Source organism: Rhipicephalus sanguineus, chromosome 3, assembly GCF_013339695.2.
Source record: "Rhipicephalus sanguineus isolate Rsan-2018 chromosome 3, BIME_Rsan_1.4, whole genome shotgun sequence".
Lineage (NCBI taxonomy): Eukaryota > Metazoa > Arthropoda > Arachnida > Ixodida > Ixodidae > Rhipicephalus > Rhipicephalus sanguineus.
The window spans coordinates 217791291-217809845 of NC_051178.1; the positions used below are offsets into that span (position 1 = coordinate 217791291).

At 48.8% G+C, this 18555-nt stretch overlaps 2 protein-coding genes across 3 annotated transcripts in view; one reads left to right on the top strand and one right to left on the bottom strand.

Moving 5' to 3' along the window:
• LOC119388303 (nostrin) overlaps nucleotides 1-12519 on the top strand; it is a 105515-nt gene extending 92996 nt beyond the window's left edge. For both annotated transcript variants that reach the window (XM_037655999.2, XM_037656003.2), the window contains 2 exons: nucleotides 10962-11166; nucleotides 12359-12519. In XM_037655999.2, coding sequence (XP_037511927.1) covers nucleotides 10962-11166; nucleotides 12359-12489 — 336 coding nt within the window. In that variant the 3' untranslated portion in view covers nucleotides 12490-12519. The remainder of the gene's footprint in view (nucleotides 1-10961; nucleotides 11167-12358) is intronic.
• Nucleotides 659-8511, bottom strand: LOC125757762 (uncharacterized). The gene is made up of 2 exons (XM_049413907.1): nucleotides 7433-8511; nucleotides 659-1162 (listed from the first exon to the last, which is right to left on the bottom strand). Exons 1-2 carry the CDS (start codon nucleotides 8168-8170, stop codon nucleotides 974-976), a joined length of 927 nt encoding a protein of 308 aa, XP_049269864.1. The 5' UTR covers nucleotides 8171-8511; the 3' UTR covers nucleotides 659-973.
• Nucleotides 12520-18555: the final 6036 nt, after the last annotated feature.

Sequence of the window (18555 nt, forward strand, 5' to 3'; positions counted from 1 at the left end):
ATAAAACACTGGGCTTTTGTTAACGGGGATTAACTGAGTTTAATAAGCGTTGGGGTACAAGAATAGGTGTGGCTACATGGAGGTAGGAATGCAGAGTGGAGAGTTCCGAGGCGGGGGAGCGGCCTGTCGGAGGGCCAGATGAAACTTGATACTTCGTGAGCTAGGAATTCATATAGGAGGAGGAGGAAATAAACAGAGAGGGAGGAAGTGGAGAATCTTGAAGGAGCATGCTGCTTGCGTAAGACACTGCACGCGACGGTTGCGCCATCTCTAGATTCTTCTTGTAACAGTGCGAGCAATCGATCCCATGATTTTGGATCCTCTTGGCATAGCTTGCACAGCATTTGTTTCAAAGTCCCACTAAATCGTTCTACCAACCCATTGCACATGAAATGATAGGGCGTCGAACTCAGATGTTTGATTGCCAGCAGATCGTTTACTTCTCTCATCAGGTCCGACATGAAACACGAGGCCTGATCGCACAGGATTTCGCGGGGAAATCCAACACAAGAAAACATTTCCACCGACCCGTCTGTCACAGTTGCGGAGTCAATCGCCGGAAAAGCAACGGCGTCGGGTTAGCGCGTAGCGAAATCGACCATGGTCAGTATATACCTGTTACCCCTATTGGAGACCGGCTTTAAACGCTCTCAAAAGGAGTGTCAAGCAGGGGCATTTTCCCGAGAGGTGCCTTTCCTACTTTGTGCTTTGGATACATTCTTTGGCACGTGTCGCAGGACCGCACGTATCTTTTAATTTCTTCCAGGACCCCTGGCCAATAGAATGAACCTAACACCCGATCAATCGTTCTTGTTACTTCTTGATGCCCGGACATCAAACTCTCATGGGCCATCTTCAACACTTGACTTTGCAGCTTGAGAGGAACTACCACCTGCTGTACCAATTTGCCAGAGGATAGTCGGTAATTGCGATACAACAATGACTTCTCCAGGACAAAGGAATACTGGGTCGATCATCTGCCATAAAAAACTTCCCCGACTTTGTTCTTACAACCCTCCAGAGTCTTATCTTCTGCTTGGGCTATCTCGAGCTCTCTCATGTTCATCTTCAAACTGCTGACGCTGATTGCAGCTGAGTCCGGCCGGACCCTTGTGTACTTCATACTACCAAGTGATGCCTTTAACCGATGGTCTTCTTTCTTCTTATACAAGCAGGCGCGTAGGGGGGGGGGGGGGGGGGGCTGAAATTCAATACGCCTACCAGGTGGCTTTCAAGAAGTTTTCAGTTCTCTGTTTCGCCATCTAATGTTATGGTTACATAGCTTCCGGCGAATAGTGTTAAAATAAACTAAAATTGCCATTCTGCATCGTGCAAATCCACGCACATGATGCATGCACAGGCACCTTGTTCAGGCAACACGTTACGCGACTACATTTCAGTGCAGTTGCTTGCTTCATGACAACGTGTACCTTAATATGAGGGTGTATGCTACCAAAGAGAAAATGACAGACTGCAATAAAGATTTTCTGTTTCGTTGTTTTTATTTCAAACGCAATAAATAAAATATACATTTCGTGCATGTAACTGTTCTGTGGGTCCGTACATGAGCATCGAACGTAAGATGAATTGGGCTCATTGGGCACTGTGAACATGAACCTGCAGGTACCTGATGCGTAGCACCGGTTTCACCTTTAAAAATGCATACGAGGGAAGATGCGTACAAGCAATTTTATCATACAAACAATAATCTCGCGCGACTGCCAATGTAAAACACTCTCACGAACATCATAATTATGCAAGAGAGGGGGATTGAGAGCACAGTTATTTTCTGCATATTTTAAAACAATAACTGAAACATTTTCTTTTTTCTCACACCTTACATCAGATGTCAGTTAAGCAGTGCAATCAGAATTTAAATCTAGACGTTGTAAAGGAGAAGATCATGCTCATAAAATAACAGGAAAGTCATATTTCAAGCATTCATAACGTTTTTAAGTGCTTTACAGCCAAGTTGGTGAGGGGAGGCGGTAATGATAACAAATTAAGCTTGGGAAAATGAATGAAAGCGGAAATACAATACAATATACAAAGCGGAAATACAAATAGTTATGTGCCACGAAAAGATGCGATATACACGTACAGAAACTGGGAATAAAGCTGTCCATTAAGACAGACAACTGAGAGAGAAAAAAACAACATAACACTTGACAATTCAAACTAGTAAAGCATAAACTCGAGGAAAATCTATAATCTGGAATGTATGTTACTCCTGACGAAAAAATACAAAATATGTGTAGAAGAAAGTAAAAGCAAAAGATGTTAATGAAAGGTCTTGCGTTAGCAAATGCGATGGTTTTTCTTAGAGGTAATGACAATATTTGATAAACAGACACTTGTATAACAGTACATCATCTAAAATAGCTCACAAAAGATGGTAGCACAAAGATTTACAACCAGCAGTCAGCACAACATATATCAGCACAAAGATTCTACATTTAAAAATTGCAATAAGTCTGACAGTTCTTTTTATTAAAGTGTTTGCAGAGTACGCGTGCTATCTCCAATGAGAACTTAAAGAAGAAAGCCCAAACGACGGGGAGTCTTCGCGAAGCAATCGGTAACATCACTGTGGCTAATGTTTACATCGCTGTGAGAGTAGAGGAGTGCTAGGCCGACCAGGCGCTCTTCGGACAATGTAGAGCGCTGATAGATTTTTAGCCTCCTTAAACTGGAGAACGACCTTTCTGCTGTGGCGGTGGTTAGAGGGAGTGTTACCAGTATTTGCAGCAACTTATGAATGCTAGGATAAAAAGTGCTGTCGCAGTGAAGAAGGGAATCAAGCCCGGTGCTAGGGCGTAGGCTTGGTGCTGTTGTCTCCCACTTCGTCCACCAGAGCTCAAATTGACCCAGAGATGAAGTCTCATCCACATCCTCAGCAAACGCAAGCATTAGTTAATTTGCCTCCTTGAGGCGGAACTCATGTGATGGTGGAACTGCTGCAGGAATCAGTACACGAAAGCTTTCCGTTAATGACCTGTGCTTCTCAAAACGCTGGTCTAACTGAGAAAGTATACAATCAATGAAAGGTATGTAGACGGATTTGCGGAAATATTCGTCTGCACTTTCTGCGGGAGCATTTCCGCGATGTTGTTGTTTGCGGCTTGTTCGCGGCCTAGCTATTTCGACGTTGTGCTGGTCTGCACACTCTTGAGCCTTGGAGAATACATTCCCAAAGAACGCTTCGGAGTTTGTTCTATAATTCTGAATGGTGCGTTGCACAACATAGATGTGCTCAATGGCCGAGCACATGTCCGCGTTCTTTGCCTGGAGTTTTCTCGATAAAGGCAAAGTCACTGCCAACACATGTTCTGGGACATGGAGGCCTGCAATGAATAATTTTGACAGCAATACACACATCAGGTTGTTGGCCTGGGCTGCGTTCTCGGGGCTACCAGTTGATTTAATTTCAGTAAGCGCTGCAATGACAGGGTCAAACAGGCAAACAAAAGAAAGAAGCGCGTCATGTTTCTCGACCCAGCGGGTCTCGCACAAGCCGAGAAGTCGCTTGCGCCAGTCTCAGAACGCATATCAGCAATCTTTTCACGCGGAACGTTTGATCGGCTTGCGGGCTTTCGGAAAAATTTTGCAGTCTCCTTTACTGTTCCGGAGCAATTTCTAATGTCCGCTACAGAACAGGCAGCGCAAACCACTAGGTTTAAACTGTGGCTGGCACAGTGCGTATACAGCGCATTCGGGTACTTCTCGCGAACTGCAGCTTGCACACCATTTGCTTTTCCAGCCATCGAATTGGCGCCATCGTAACCCTGCCCGCGAAGGTTGTTCATGTCAATTCCAATGCTTACGAAAAATTTTATGATTTCCGCTGCAAGGTTGCGGCCGCTTTGGTCATATACGGGAACAAAACCCCAAAACACTTCCTCAATCTGGTTGCTTTCCTTGTCCAAGTAGCGGGCACATATTGTAAGCTGTTCAGTGCCAGCAACATCTGTTGTTTCATCCGCGAGTACAGAAAAGCAACCTGCATTGTTAATCTTTGCAACGAGGTTCACTCTTATGAGAGTTCCGCAGATTTCAATTATCTCATTCTGAATTGTCGGACTTAAATATGAGGCGTTGCCGGAGCAGTTCTCAATATGTTCCTTAAGGCTGCTGTCACCGCAGCCACTCTGCAAACGTAGCAATGCTCTGAAGTTGCCTTCATTTTCTGATGGGACTGTGCTGAGATCTAATGGTCCGCTGTCATTGTGGCCACGAAGAGACAGGCGTTGTCTTCCATAAAAAATTGTTGTGTCGACTATAGGGGCCATTCGCTTTCTGTTTTCATTTATCTGCAACACTCTGCCACTATCGATCTGGTCAACCACACTACGCTCACCATTAGAGAATGCTTTTATAAAACAATCAGCTGTCAGTTGACTTTCCCGATTGCGCGCTTCCAGTTTTGGCAAGGTCTGGACACGAGCGCACCAGCGGACGTGTGATGGCCTTTGCCAACTTCAGGGCAACAACATACTACACAATCACGACAAATGTACCCTCACACACCGCGGAATAGCTGAGCCATGGTATTTGTCGAGCGATGCCAGCTGAACCTTCCGCTTCTGTTTGGGTCGTTGAAGCAGTACAACTTGTGGGTTCTATCGGGACGCCAGGGGGATACGAGAAGCTGGTACTTGACAACATCGTCAACTTTGTTTGCACTTTGGTAAAGCCCAATGTCCGGATTACTGTACTGATTTCTTCCTTGTTCTGAAATAGTTTCAATATTCTCCGTTCAGTTTCACATGGCTGGTGCATAATATAGTACAACTATACCTTGAGCAGGCCCTTGGTCTTCTTGAAGGCGTGTGCCGTCCTGTATCTGTCTGGGGCTGGCATTCTCTTCAGTTCTAGGAGACGTCCCTGGATAAGGTAGATCAAGTCATTGCAATATTTACCGTTATATGTCATATCGAAATGCAAAATTATCAAAAAAGTATTAATACAAAGAGAGCGGTTAGCTTCTGAGCAGTCTCTAGTAAAGACTCGATGAGTTTGGAATTAAGAAACACTGGCGCCCATCAGAGGGCGTGTCGTCTGTGGCGTATCGCCGACATTTATTCGTCAAGCCTGGTTGAGCCATGAAATAACGTAACTCTCGCACAGAAAAAAACTTCTACGGATGGGAAATAAGAGTTCAAGAAAAAAATCTATTTGAAGAACACATTCGTTTCCTCGCAACCAGTGCAATCATCATTCACCTGCACACACTGCTCGCATGATGATAAGTTTAAAATAATGTGCAGTGGTGTTCGCTCGTCGGCATGAAATGCGTTAATATTTGCGACATGAAAAGTCGCACGCTCTCTCACAGCGGACAGCTACTTCTTGGTGTACAGGGCTTGTAAAGGCATAAACTAAAACTGCCGCGATGGTAAATACATTTTTTTGTGAAACTTTTTATGCGTGCTGCGGCTTACTGATAAACAGTGAAAGACCCTTCCCAGCTTTGTGCACCGGTAAGCATAAAGACGTTTCATATATTTTTTAGCGATGGTCTCCTTACCCAAGGCTACCTATTCGCTACATTATGGGCGCTTCTTTCAACTACTGTCCCTAATAGATTTCCAGGATGGGCGTAGACTCGTCTGTGACTGTGATTCTAAGCAGCTAACAGATATATACCAGTTCTGAGTAATATTAATCACCGTTTTTGACCAACGTCTTGCATTATAATAAAATGTATTCCTCTTGAATGTTATATTGAAGACGTGGCATGAATTATACATTTCCTGACTAGGAGATCGACACTTGACTTATATACAATGACTCCTTGTAAAGAACATGAAGGGTTCACTTAAATATGAAAAAAAAAATCACATATGATACACATAGTTCAGCTCAGGTGCATTGTAACCTGACTCCATCGTCGCAAGACATGAGTTAGGTAACATAAAATCATAAAATGAAGAAAACTACTTACCATTCAAGTCCTCGCTGGTGTGTTCGCGCTTCGAGGAAGAACTTCCCCAGAAGTCGGAGAGCCGCTTCTGCCCTTGAGGCATATGGCCGTTATTGCCGTTATGGTCAAAGTTTTCGATGGTTCTTCGTCGTTGATCACGGAGACCTTGGACGGTGATCGGCAGCGATGATGAACTCACACAGGCAGCAGCGGAAGCCAGACGGGACTCGTTTATGATAACGTGAAATGATAAATACAACTGAGCTTATAAAGATACAATGATTAAAACAGGACAAATATACAGTCTCACTCTTCTACTTGTTAACAAAGTTAGAGCCCAGACTGTCGTAACTTGCGATTGCCACTAGCCTCATTGATCTATCAGCGCTCTGATTACAGCCCACGCTAGCTTTACGTAGTACATTGTACGGAGCCTCACCTATCTATCAGCAACGCTGATTACAGCCCAGACTGACGTGCCACTCACGTGCAGGTCAATATCTACTGTCACAAAACAAAGAAAAAGGGCAGTGACATCCCTTTATCCCTCCCTTGACCACGGCGGCCAACCAGAGCGTAAGTACTCGTAGGCCACAGCCCACCGGGCAGGGCCTCAATGGAAAACCGAGATATTACGAAAAACAACGGCTTTCCTTCTTTCTCGTCGACACGTGGCCACGCACAGTGTCAGGAGCCGACGCCACGTGCGGAATTTATTGCTCACACATTCCGCTTCAGCGACATCGTCGGCCAGTAAAAGCGCCGTCGCCTCCAACTTGGCACAAACCAGGCTACTGGGGTTTCGCCTCTGCAGCGTGTTCCCGTCGCTGGCCGGTGTCATCAAACAGCGCCGCCTGTGCTTCAGACCCCCGCAGTAGGGACCGTACCCGCAGTATGGTCTGTCTCCTGGCCGGAAGCGGCGTCTTCCCGGAGTTCAAAAACAAGACCGCGGCGGCCGTGGCCCACCAGAGGGGAGGCGGCGCGCAACTGCTGGCATGGCGCCAGCCGACACAACTGTCTGCAATGCACTCCAAACACAGCGGGAGATGTACGGCACCGGTCGCCGCTCCGAAATCCAACCCCTCTCGGCATTCTGTGACCTCGCGGTTCGCCCCTTGGTGCGAAACCGCTCTCACCCTGAGCACTCAACACAAAATGAAAAGCCCAGCGGCGCATGTACGCATGACCCGCCAAGTACGCGTGACCCCCCAAAAATGCGCTGCCGAGTTCGATTTTTCTGCTTCTACTCGCTAAGCTGTGTGTTGTGCTGCTACTGTAGAGTTTTAGTTCCGGGGACGCCAAGCCGCTAGCGTACGCGCGCTCTCTCGTTCATTTGTACTTCTTTTGAACGTTCATTTGAACATTCGAAGGATACGCGCCTTCGTTCGTAGGCGACGTGTGTCAGCATGAACACAGCCAGCAGACCGCCGACCAAAAAAAAATTCGGGGGGGGGGGGGGGGGGCTGTAGCCCGGTCAGCCACCCCCCCCCCCCCCCCTGCCTACGCCACTGTATACAAGGTCTCGGCTACGCCGTTCAGATTGAAGTTCCCTTCAGCCAGTTTTTCTTTCCATTTCTTGTCAGCGTCATCAGCAGCACGAGATCCTGGCACATTGCCAACGATGATGTCATATAGCGGGGAGGACATGCATTTCACGATACACATGCCCGAAAAATATGGCAAAAAAATCTCCACTTTCGCCTCGGGTACAGTGATCCGGCTCCCGTCTGCTAAGAATAAAGCCGTCGTGGTTCCTGTCAGTGCTTCATCTGGCACCAAAGAACGCCGTACCACCATTGTATTGCTTCCTGTATCCCGTAGGACAGAAGCAGCTTGGCCGAATATAATGCCTTGCAGCGCTGGCATCGGGTGTTTTTCTGACTTTGGCTGCATATTTACCGCACTGGCCATATTCTCTTCCTGCTTGTCCACAGGTATATCATTAACTACTTCTGCCTTTTCCTCTGGCGACAAGATACAAGAAGCCTTCTTTGTGACGTTCTGCTTTCTGGTATATGCATTAATATCATGCCCCGTTTTGTGACAGTAGTCACAGTACGGTTGTCTCGTCCGAGCACGACAATCTGCTGCTCTGTGACCTGTTTTATCACAGACAAAACATCGGGTGGGAGACTTCCCAGCTGTACTTCCGCATTTTCCTGCGGTGCCGTTCTCCGTTTTGTCGCGAAAAACCAACAAATTTGACTGTTGTTGGGCCTCTAAAAAATTGTCTGCAGCCTCGGCCATTTCATCTAGTTTACGACAACTTCTTTCCCGTAGGAAAAGCGCCACATGGTTATGGCATTGATTGATAAATTGCTCAGCCACTATGAGATCTCGAACAGCCGAATATTATTTTGCTGTCTTGGACATCTCCATCCATCTGTCGAAAAAGCTTGCCAACCTCGTTTCATACTGCTTGCCTGTCTCTCCATCTTGAGGTTTGCTATGCCGGAACTTCTCCCGGTAGCCCTCGGCCGTGAAACGAAAACGCTGCAATAATGCGAACTTGGCTTTCTCGTAGTCAAGTGCCTCTTCTGGAGACAAGCGACCAAATACTTTGAGAGCTTCTCCACTCAGGCACAGACTCAGTGCCATGGCCCACTTATCCTTAGGAAATACCTGACCGCGGTGGCGACATTCTCGAATCTCTTTAGATAAGCATCAAGGTCATCCCGGTTTTCATTATATCCTGGTATGAAATTGTGCGGGTTAGCGTTACACGGTTCTTGCACCTGTCGACCATGGTCCGACGCCGCGGATCCCCTGGCACCTTCCACCTGAGCAAGTTGATGACGCAGTTGAATTGTCTTCTGGCATTCGGCCTCAAGTTTCCGTTCCAACTCCACCTGTTCCCTCCTCTCCTTTCTTGCCTCTCGCTCAGCTGCCCTATCTTCGCGAGCTCGTGCCTCACGCTCATCGAGCTATGCCTTCAACTCATCGCCCTCTAGCCCCATCCGTATCTCTAACGCCGTTAGATCTGACGTAGTCATTTTCTCTGGGCAAAACACTAAATTGCATAGGTAAACGGTCTCGTCCTGTCGTAGCGGACGCCAATTGTCATGAGGCTAGTCAACCAATAAGCTCTCGTGTAGGTTCGTGTGAATGTAAGCCGATGTCAAAACCGACATCGAGAAAGGGACACGAGACCGTTTGTGCACAGAAAAAAACAACAACTGAATATATTTTGATAAGCGAGATAAAGTGAAAGGGATGGGAAGAAAAACAAACATGCAAATGCGAAGAGAAAGTAACCGGACCAGCAAAACGACCGCTAACTGCTAAGGGTGCATAAGTTCAGCATAAGTGAGTAGCGACCGTCGCAGTTCCGTAGCGGCACTTGTGCAGACGTCGAGGGTGAATGCGGCGAGACGCAGGCAAGGTAGACCTGAGGTCCAAGCGTCGCTCGGATCAAAGGTGGTGTCGGGAGAACCAAGGTCAGCGCCATTTGGGATGTGGAACCGGAGACGGGATGAGCCTGGCCAACACCAGACGACGAACAGCCTGGCCACCGCCAGACGATGAGAAGCCTGGCCAACGCCAGACGACGAGCAGCCTGGCCAACGCCAGACAATGGATGACACTCGAGTACACGGCCAGGTGGGAGGCCGCAGCGGCCTTGCCTCAGGAACTCAGTCACCACCCTCGCGCCCTGGTAGCCTGCTTGCCTCCGCCACGTCTCGGCCACGTCTGCCCGTTCTTCCTTCGGGCTTATTTCCAACAAGCGTGGGGGCCTCTTGCTTGCTTGCTTGCTTGATCCTCTTCTACTGGCTCTTACCCACAAAGGGGGATTGGCCATGAAACCGGCGGTAAACATTACATGGAAATTTGGAATTTAGACAAAAGTAAATGAATGAATCGGACTACAAGCGAGTATTGAAAATAAAATAAGAATCTTTGGGTTATGTGCCAAAAGAATGAGAAAATAACTTTAATATCGAAAATAATCAATTAGAGAAAAGAATTATAAAATACCAAATTGCAATAGGAAATAACTTAATAAGGAACTCTTCTTGTGTCTCGAAGAAATTCGCAGACAGCTATGCAAACGTTACTGTTGCTGTGGCCCAGAGAAGACGCCCCAAGGGAAAGAATATTTGCAGCATCTAGAGGAATGTTCAAATTTCTCAATAAATATTCGAAATGTTTTTTCCTGTGACTGGAGAAACGACGGCAATGTATTAAAAAGTGATCAATGTTTTCAGGCTCTTGACATAAAAAGCAAAGAGGGGACGGAACCAGACCAGCCCTGTGTAAATAAAAATTTAGAGGAGGAATACGGCATCGAAGTTTAGTAAGGGCCACCTCCAATTTACGAGAGGGACACCATTTATTGTTCCAAGGAAAAGAAAGGTGACCATATTCTTGCTGTGGTAATCTTGCTTTCATGGAATCCTGATGTAATGCGTATTTTCGGAATCGAGATGCAGTAATAAAGTCTGTATCTGGTACAATGTACATTGCAGGACCATCTAGGGACCACCTCTCATTCGTCGGAGCTTCACGTGCCCCGTCTGCCTTTCGTCTTCCTCGCCGAATACACCGCGAAAGCGCGCGTCCACACATTCGGTCGTCGTCGTCTTTCTTGCGCCGGTGCACTCGCGCACTTTTCAAACCGCACACTAGTTGCACTCGCGCACTTCACTTATCACACTTGCCAAGTACCATGAAATGGCATTTCTCATTCTCTACTAGTCATACGAGACTCCACATAGGCTCCATGTATGAAAATTTGGACATGCCATTGGCTGAAATCACCGAGCTCTGCTGATTGTAGTGCCACCTAGATGCAGAAAAACAAGAATTTTTATGCATTGTGTTGCATAAGCCAGCAAGCAGTGCCACAATGATGGAGCGAGCAGTGTAAGCTTGCAACTTACCTTTTACCAATCCAGCCATAGTAGAACCTGTCTTGAAAGTAATTCTTTTCACGGCAACTCACGCATATTGACAGTGTAAGACTGCAATGATCTGGATTTTGGTTTTGCCAGTGGTAGGGTTGAGAGATGGATGCATTGGTCTGCCTTTGATGCTGCAGGGTTTGGCACAGACAGTGCTTAAGATCCCGCCCTGGCTACAGCGGCGTTCCTCCAGTGCCGAGGAGTGGGACCGCGGGGCAGCCGACGGGGGTGCTGAGGTTGAGGAGCCAGAAGAGCAGCCGTATGCCAATGTGTTGCCCTCACAGTGCCGAGCCTTGTATGACTACCAGGCCACCATGGACGACGAGCTCAGTCTGTGCTCAGGTGACCCTTTGAAAACCTTCTAACTGCGAGCAAGAAATACTGGACACAATTGGTATCCCTTACTTGCTAGCACACTGCCTGATGTGTCATGCACTTGTCCAGTAGAATGTGTTTGTTATAATTGACTTGCTTTCAGCAAAGCCTTGTTACAAGAGGCACTTGGTTGTAAGAGACATTTGACACCCCACGTTACAAGGACAACACCTTCAGGTCTTTTGTTATTTATAAGGTGTGGCCAGTGTAGCACCAACCAGTATGTGCTGCAATTTTCATCCCCTTCTGCAGCTGCAAATTGCACCAAACTTTCTGTCATTATGAAATTTCTTTTGCACTCCCACAATGACTCTGTGCCACTGAGGCAGATTTAGAAAATGGCAAGCAGATGTAGGCGCTGCTGAGACCTTGAGACCTTCTAGTCCAAGTTGAATTATTGGTTACAAGAGACCCAGGTCCTTTGAGTGTCTCTTGTATAGAGGTTTTACTGTATCCATAAAAAGTGAGTAGAGATGCTTTATTGCCAAAAATGACACGTACTGCACTTGCAGAAATCAATCTGCTTCAGTAGTGCCAACTATCACACTCTTTTAGAATTTAAGGACTTGTTTTCTTTGTTAGACACAACATTAATGCAGCCAAAGTAGAGGGGACATCATTACAGGTAATTACGAAATTAAAGTGGACGAAAAGACGACTTGCCGCTGGCAGGAACTGAACCCGCAACCTTCGAATAACGCGTCCCAATTGAGCTATGTACACTTGACCAGGTATATCTGTGCATTTAACCCTGGGAGTCAGCGCTGCTCGAACTGTGCTGACTAACACTCGCAGGTGTTAACTGCAGCTGAAACTGCAGTTGGGATCTTCATATGCCCTGAAAGTGAAGAAACATCTTGTGGCACTGCACTCACGTATGCCCAATCGGTAAGGGGTCCTTCAGCTTCACCGAGCTCGATTGGTTTTGAACACTCAAGTGTACAGGGTTGTATCACTTTTTGGGGTGAGAACGTCTCAGTGTGGCCACACATCAAAGCAGTGCAGGGACCCATGCTGGAGCTTTGCTGCAAGATGTTTCTCGTTTGATGACATCCCCACACGCAGTTGAACAAGTCCTTGCTGTTATCCACTTCAGTTCAATTGTCCATGACTGACCAGTAACTGCTGTCAAAGGCACTTTATTTTTTTCTGTCTGCAGGTGATGTGGTGACGGTGCACAGCCGTGCTGAAGATGGCTGGTGGCATGGTGAAAAAGATGGCCACTGGGGCGTCTTTCCTGCCAGCTATGTCCAGGAGCTGCATTCAGATAGAGTTGAGGACATTCTTTGATGGACTGCTTTCTACATTTGCTGCCACAGCTGCTCAATAAGTGGGATTCATTTCAACCGATGCTTGTCCCTCCAGCCAGGCATAGCATAAAACCCCTTCAGAGGATTTCAGTGAGGCCTTCCAGTCATTCTTTATTATGGAAACCATTTTTCACCACCATCTAGTTGCATGTTGTGTCATGGTCAGAGTAGTTTTTTCAATGCATAAGCATTCTCGTGCAGACTCAATGAGAAAACTCTGTCCATCATGCAAAACCTGTTATAAAATGTATAAAACAAAATAAATTATTTTTGGGCGGCTGACTTTGAACCAAGGCCCTCATGCTCCAAGTGTTTGCACCACTGGGCTACATGCCCACATTTTCAGAATGTGAATACTGTATCTGAACCATACAAGTGCAAAAGTAAACTACGAAGGTTTGTTGAATTTTGTGGCAGCCCTCTGTAGGACAAGATGTGGCATTGTACACATCAGCGAAATTTAGACTGCGAAAATGACAAAATGGTGTTTCGGTGGTTGCAGGGTGATTCCAGACATTGACAAACGCTGGAAAGAAAGGCACCATGCCAGTTCCACCTGAACACAGCAATGCTGCAATGCATAATAAATCTCTGCTCTTATGCATAGCTTAGAGAACCTTGAAAGGACATTTTGCGTGGCTTTCTTTTTCTTCTTTTTTTAACTGTTTCTGCAGGATTTGTGCTTTCCTTCCTTGGGTTCAACACAGTAGGTTGGAACCAAAGAACTTGATTAGTGACATTAATATCCAGATATTAATGGTGCTGCAAAGGACATGAAGTGCAATACAAAAGCTTGACTTGGATAAGTTTATTGCAAGGATGATTTATTACGTTCAGGCATAACAGAACTGACAAGGCGAAAATGTTGCCACTGGCTCAGCTGGGTAACCACTTTGCAAGCTGCAAGAAGGTGCTTGGGTTTTAGCTTTATTTGCAGCTTTTGATAATTCAAACTTGAGGAGCTTATTTGTTTTAAATTATCACAAGTTGTCATAAATATGACTCAGGGCAACATAGCAGCTTGTGTTGTAGTGTTAATTGTTTCTCAGGGCCACAGCAATGTCAGTGATCAGACTGGTATTCATTCCAGCGCATGCGTAATTGAGGGATAAAATGTGCTGCGTGCCTTGACAGCTAGTAACCCCTTCTTAATCTTGGTACGCTTTTCCACATGAGTGTTCTGTGGTGACTTCAAAGGCATTCGGCACACCACCTTCTTTTTTTTCCCTCTTCCCGAAATCTGGACACATGACACACCGATGCAGCAAAACATGCAGGCCCATGCTGTCAGCGTAGTCGACAGCAGAGGCAAAGAGAGAACGGTTAACAGAAATCGATACAGCAGAAGAAACAGCCATATCTCAACCTGTGCAGAGGAAGCAATAATACGTCGATTCTCAAGCAGCTTGTCGAAATTTTCAGAAAGGAAGAATTTCCAGCCAGGCTTTACAAGTTCTTACGGCTACAGCAAAGAAGAACCTACCAGAAGCGTCGTTTGGACTCCAGGTCACGAGTCCCTGATGGGAAATGAGGCAGCTCGCGCTGCTGTCCGAGCTCGTGTGCTCCGGGCCTTCCCACAGGATGCACTGAGGAGGAGGGAAGATGCACCCAAGAGGTACAGCGACATCTTGCAGTACTACAGACTAGGCAGAACAACTTATGTGCCACACCTCACCCCAGCCTGTCTTTGGAAAAGGCAGTAACACTCAGCAGAGTGCTCTCATTTCTCACTAGGGAGTGTCACAATCGCTAGCGAGTTTTTTTTACACGTGTTGGACGCTACTTCCAGTCCAGACGTGTGCAGCCACAATGCAGGGGTGAGCCAGCTGCGCATATTGCGCATTTTTTATACGATTCCGTTATCCTGCGCCAAGCTGCTCCAAAAGCATAAAAATTGCAAAAATTGCGCCTAACTGCGCAGAAACGGCCTCACAAGCAAGAATTTTCAAGCCCGCGTCAGTTTCAGCGTGGGAAAACGTAACTTTACAAGCAGCGCCAGGGATACGTTCGCAGAACACGTTAACGCGCCCAAGCGTGTCCTTCTACGCGCCTTTGTAATGGAGGCTTCCATAGTGCTGTGATAATCGCCTCAGAGCGGTTGTAAATATGTGTGACCCCCCCCCCCCCCCCCCCCCAAATGCGCTGCCGCTCCGCGAGCTTGCTGCTTCTCGGTAGGCTGAGTGTTCCGGCGCTACTGTCAACTGTCGCGTAGCGAAAACTATCGAGTCGCATACGTAGCGCCGTAGCGGGGTTGTTCACTCTCAGTTTCTTTATTGTGCATAGCTTGTTCCTCTGCTAGCTACGGTTTTGATGTCGACGCTGCTGCGTGTGTTCTCCCGCAATGAGCAAAGGTGAGTATTTTTCGTGCGGATAGAGCGAACATTTCCTGCTCCACGCGTTAACCTCGTTAAAACATACCTGCCGTGAACGCGGCATAACTACGCATTAAACGGTAGTAGGCACTATAACTACCAAGTTCCAATTTGCATCAGCGCCACCCTCTTCTCGTGACGTAAACCCTCTCTCCTCGCCGCCGGCGGCGGGCGGCAGTGGCGACAGCGCGGCGCGGAGTCCGGCGCTGCCGCGACGCAGAGACGCCGGCGCGCCGCACTTACACAATCGCTGAGGAGCGCGCGTAGGTTACGAAGCTCTTGTGCGAAGCCGCGCGTATACATGGCGACTGCTGCTAGCATTCAAGCGTGAATTTGTTGCGTGCGATGGGCTGCTGTTGCGCGGTTGGCTGTTCAAACAGCAGCGCGCAGGGTTTCTTAGGCTTCCGAAGGAAAAGAAGCGACGATCGACGGTGTTGTATTCAGTTTTGGTTTCGTTTTTTGTTCCTTCATCCCCCACGGGGCGCATTTACTCAATGAATCTTCCAGCTCCTCTGCTAACGGTGCAGCGCCTGTATGAAGACAACACGGCCATTGCCGGGAGTGCGCAATCTTCGCCTGTCAAGGTCACAGGCATAGGCGTGCGCAGAGGGGGGGGCAGGGGAGGCGCCCCCCCCCCTAATCACCTAAGAGGAGGGGCGCAAAATCTGCCCCGTACATTGACCCTTCTAGTCACCTAAGAGGGGGGGGGGGGGCAAAATCTGCCCATACATATGGACTTTTCAGGGTGGGGGGGGAGCGCTGCGATGAACCTTCGCCCCCCCCCTAATGAGGAACCCTGCGCACGCCTATGGTCACAAGAGGTCTACGTCAGGGATGTCCGCTATCCCCACTGCTGTACATTCTATATGTGGCCAACATGGAGCGAAAGCTCCTCAGTAGTGGTCTTGGTTTCCAGCTGAAATACAGTACAGTGGGAGTAGACGAGATGTGCAGACTACCGGGGCTCACCTTTGCTGACGACCTTGTGTTGATGGCGGAGTCTGCTCAGGACCTTCAGGACCTCATTCACATCTCCCAGGCGGAAATCACGCGCCTTGGGCTCCGCTTCAATTGTAAAAAATCTGCGGTAGTCCCCCTCGCTGGCACATGTGCGGATGAGGTCACCCTCAGGCTCGGAGATGATGTCCTAATGGTGTGTGCGACGTACAGATATCTGGGAGTGCAGCTTTCCAGTGGACCGGAGCTGTTTGGCCAACAAAAGGAGATCCTCCGGCAGAAGGCACTTCGGGCCCAGTCCATCCTCCGTCGACAATGTCTCTGGGGGTGCAATCGACTTGTGATGGTTCGGGACCTTTGGAAGATAGTGCATGTGCCGGCGTTGACGTTCGCGAATGCTGTGCTATGCCTTTCGGCAGTCACGCGGGACTGGCTTGAGCGACGACAGCGGGAGGTTGGCCGGATAGCTCTCGGCTGCCATGGTGCTGTGACCAAAGAAGCTATTCAGGGTGATCTCGGCTGGTCGAGCTTTGAAGCTCGGGAGGCGGTCAGCAAAATTGCCTACCGTGGCCGCTTGCTCTGCATGCCCAGAGAAAGATGGGCGCGGCGTGTTTTTGACTACCTGTCTGCAACATGCATGCGCACTCCGTGGGTGAGGCGCCTCTACCGCATCGAGAGCAAGTTCGGCCTCTTTCGCGCCCCTCTCAGCGCAAACTCATCCGCTGAGTGGGCAAAACAGGCGCGGGAACGAGTGCGGGAAGAAGAGGAGGCACGTTGGATCCACAACATGTCTGAGAAGTCGACGCTAGCGGTGTACCGGTGTCACAAGAACAGTATTGGCATGGTACACCTGTACGACAACTCCCTTGGCAGCAAGCTACTATTTGAGGCGAGAGCTGGTGCACTCCGCACACTTGTACGCCTTAAGGCTATTAGCAAGGACGTGAGTGATGTGCGGTGTCGTGTGCGTGGACTGCAGGACGAAACTATCGAACATTTGGTGCTGCGGTGTGAGGGCATTGGCACAGTGATGACCAGGGGCGTAGCCACGTTAGGGCACACCCGGGCCCGTGCCCCCCCCCCCCCCGAAATTTTTTATTGCCATAGCATACAGAGCAGAAAATGACACTCGACCACATCTGCCTGCTCGTCCCCACTACAGATCAAGGAGGTGCCCCCCCCCGAAAAAAATTTCTGCCTACGCCCCTGGTGATGACGGATGGTGCCTCTCTGGAAACTGCTCTGGGCTTCGACCAGGCCGGCAGAGACGACGGTCGGCGTAGTGTGGACAGAGCCACGGTCGCAGCGACAAAGGGCCGCCTCGAATGCTGGCGAGCGGCTGTTACGGCGAGACATTCTTAACTGCTGCCTAGTCAGAGCGGCTCTTGTTCTTCCTCTCCCTTTATTGTTCTTTTTTCTTTTTTTGTCTTTTTTCCTCTACCGTTTTACTGAAAAAACTGGTAATAAGTAGAGCTTCGTGTTTGCCTAGGGCGTGGATTCCACGTCCACCCGTTGCGAAGGGTTGGCCACAAAATCATCATCATCATCATCATATAAACCATGTATCATAGTCAATAAAGGCGCAGTTCTTGTTTCATTCATTGTGACGGCTGGAGTCCGACTCCCTTCCTTAGATATTACATTGGCGACGAGGATGTCGTAAAAGTACCCTGCGCACCGTCCGCGCCCGACCCAACATGAGTTTCCCCGGGCTCGCTCCGCCGCCGTTCTTCCTTGCGACGCCCGGCCGGCCGCCACTACCATGGGAGCAGTGGGAGCAGATGTTCAACGTCTACCTGGTGGCGTCCGGGGCCGCCGAGTTCACGCCAGCACGACGCAAGGCTATCCTTTTGCATTGTTTGGGGCCGGAGGGCCAGCGTATTTATCCGACCTTACCTGCAGGGTCGACCGCCGCAGCACCACCAGTGCCAAGCGCCGCAGCCACTTCTGACGAATACGGCACTGCACTCGTGGCATTACGGCACCACTTTTCGACGTCCTGCAACGTTGTCGTTGAGCGTCATCGTTTTCACCGACGCCGTCAACACTCAGGCGAGTCCGTTCATGAAATTTGTTGCCGCCCTACGGGAGCTAGCGTCACACTGTTCGTTCGTTTCTCAGGATGATGCTCTGCGGGATCAAATTGTTGCCGGCATAGCTTCCAACCGCGTACGTGAGCGGTTATTGCTTGAGGGCCCCTCACTTTCGTTCGAAGGCTCGGTGCGAATTGCGCTCCAATTTGAGCAAGCAGTTGAAGAGCTAAAGGAATTTTCTCCTTCGGTCGACCAAGTTTCAATGCAGCGTCGTCTTAAGAAACCATTGCATTCATCGCAAAAGAGCAATTCGCAGCCGGCAGCCCACTTTCAGCAGAAGCTAACGAAGAGCGCCAGCGGCTCACGTGCGCCGCAGGGGCACCACCCCCCTGAACGGAACCGAGAACACGGTAGGCGCTCTGCGTCGCCGCACTGCTTCCGATGCGGCTCGAGGGATCACTTCGCACCAGACATGCAGTGCCCAGCGCATGGGAAAAGTTGTTTGTTTTGCGGTCGCAAGGGCCATTTTCAAAATGTATGCAACCGCAAACGAGCTCAAGTGCAAGGCAGGGTCCGCGAAGTAGAATGTGATGGCGATGTATCGTCGTGTTATAGGCCTGACTGGCTGCCCAGGCGGCGCTGCGAAAACGGTGCTAAAAAGCGCCCCCTACGACAAGTTCTTTG

Coding starts and splice junctions, on each gene's coding strand:
- LOC125757762 (XM_049413907.1), bottom strand. CDS start 8,170: ATGGCCGAGGCTGCAGACAATTTTTTAGAGGCCCAACAACAGTCAAAT. Junction 1,163..7,432: donor TAGCCGAGACCTTGTATACA/GTGGCGTAGGCA, acceptor TGCTTGTATAAG/AAGAAAGAAGACCATCGGTT.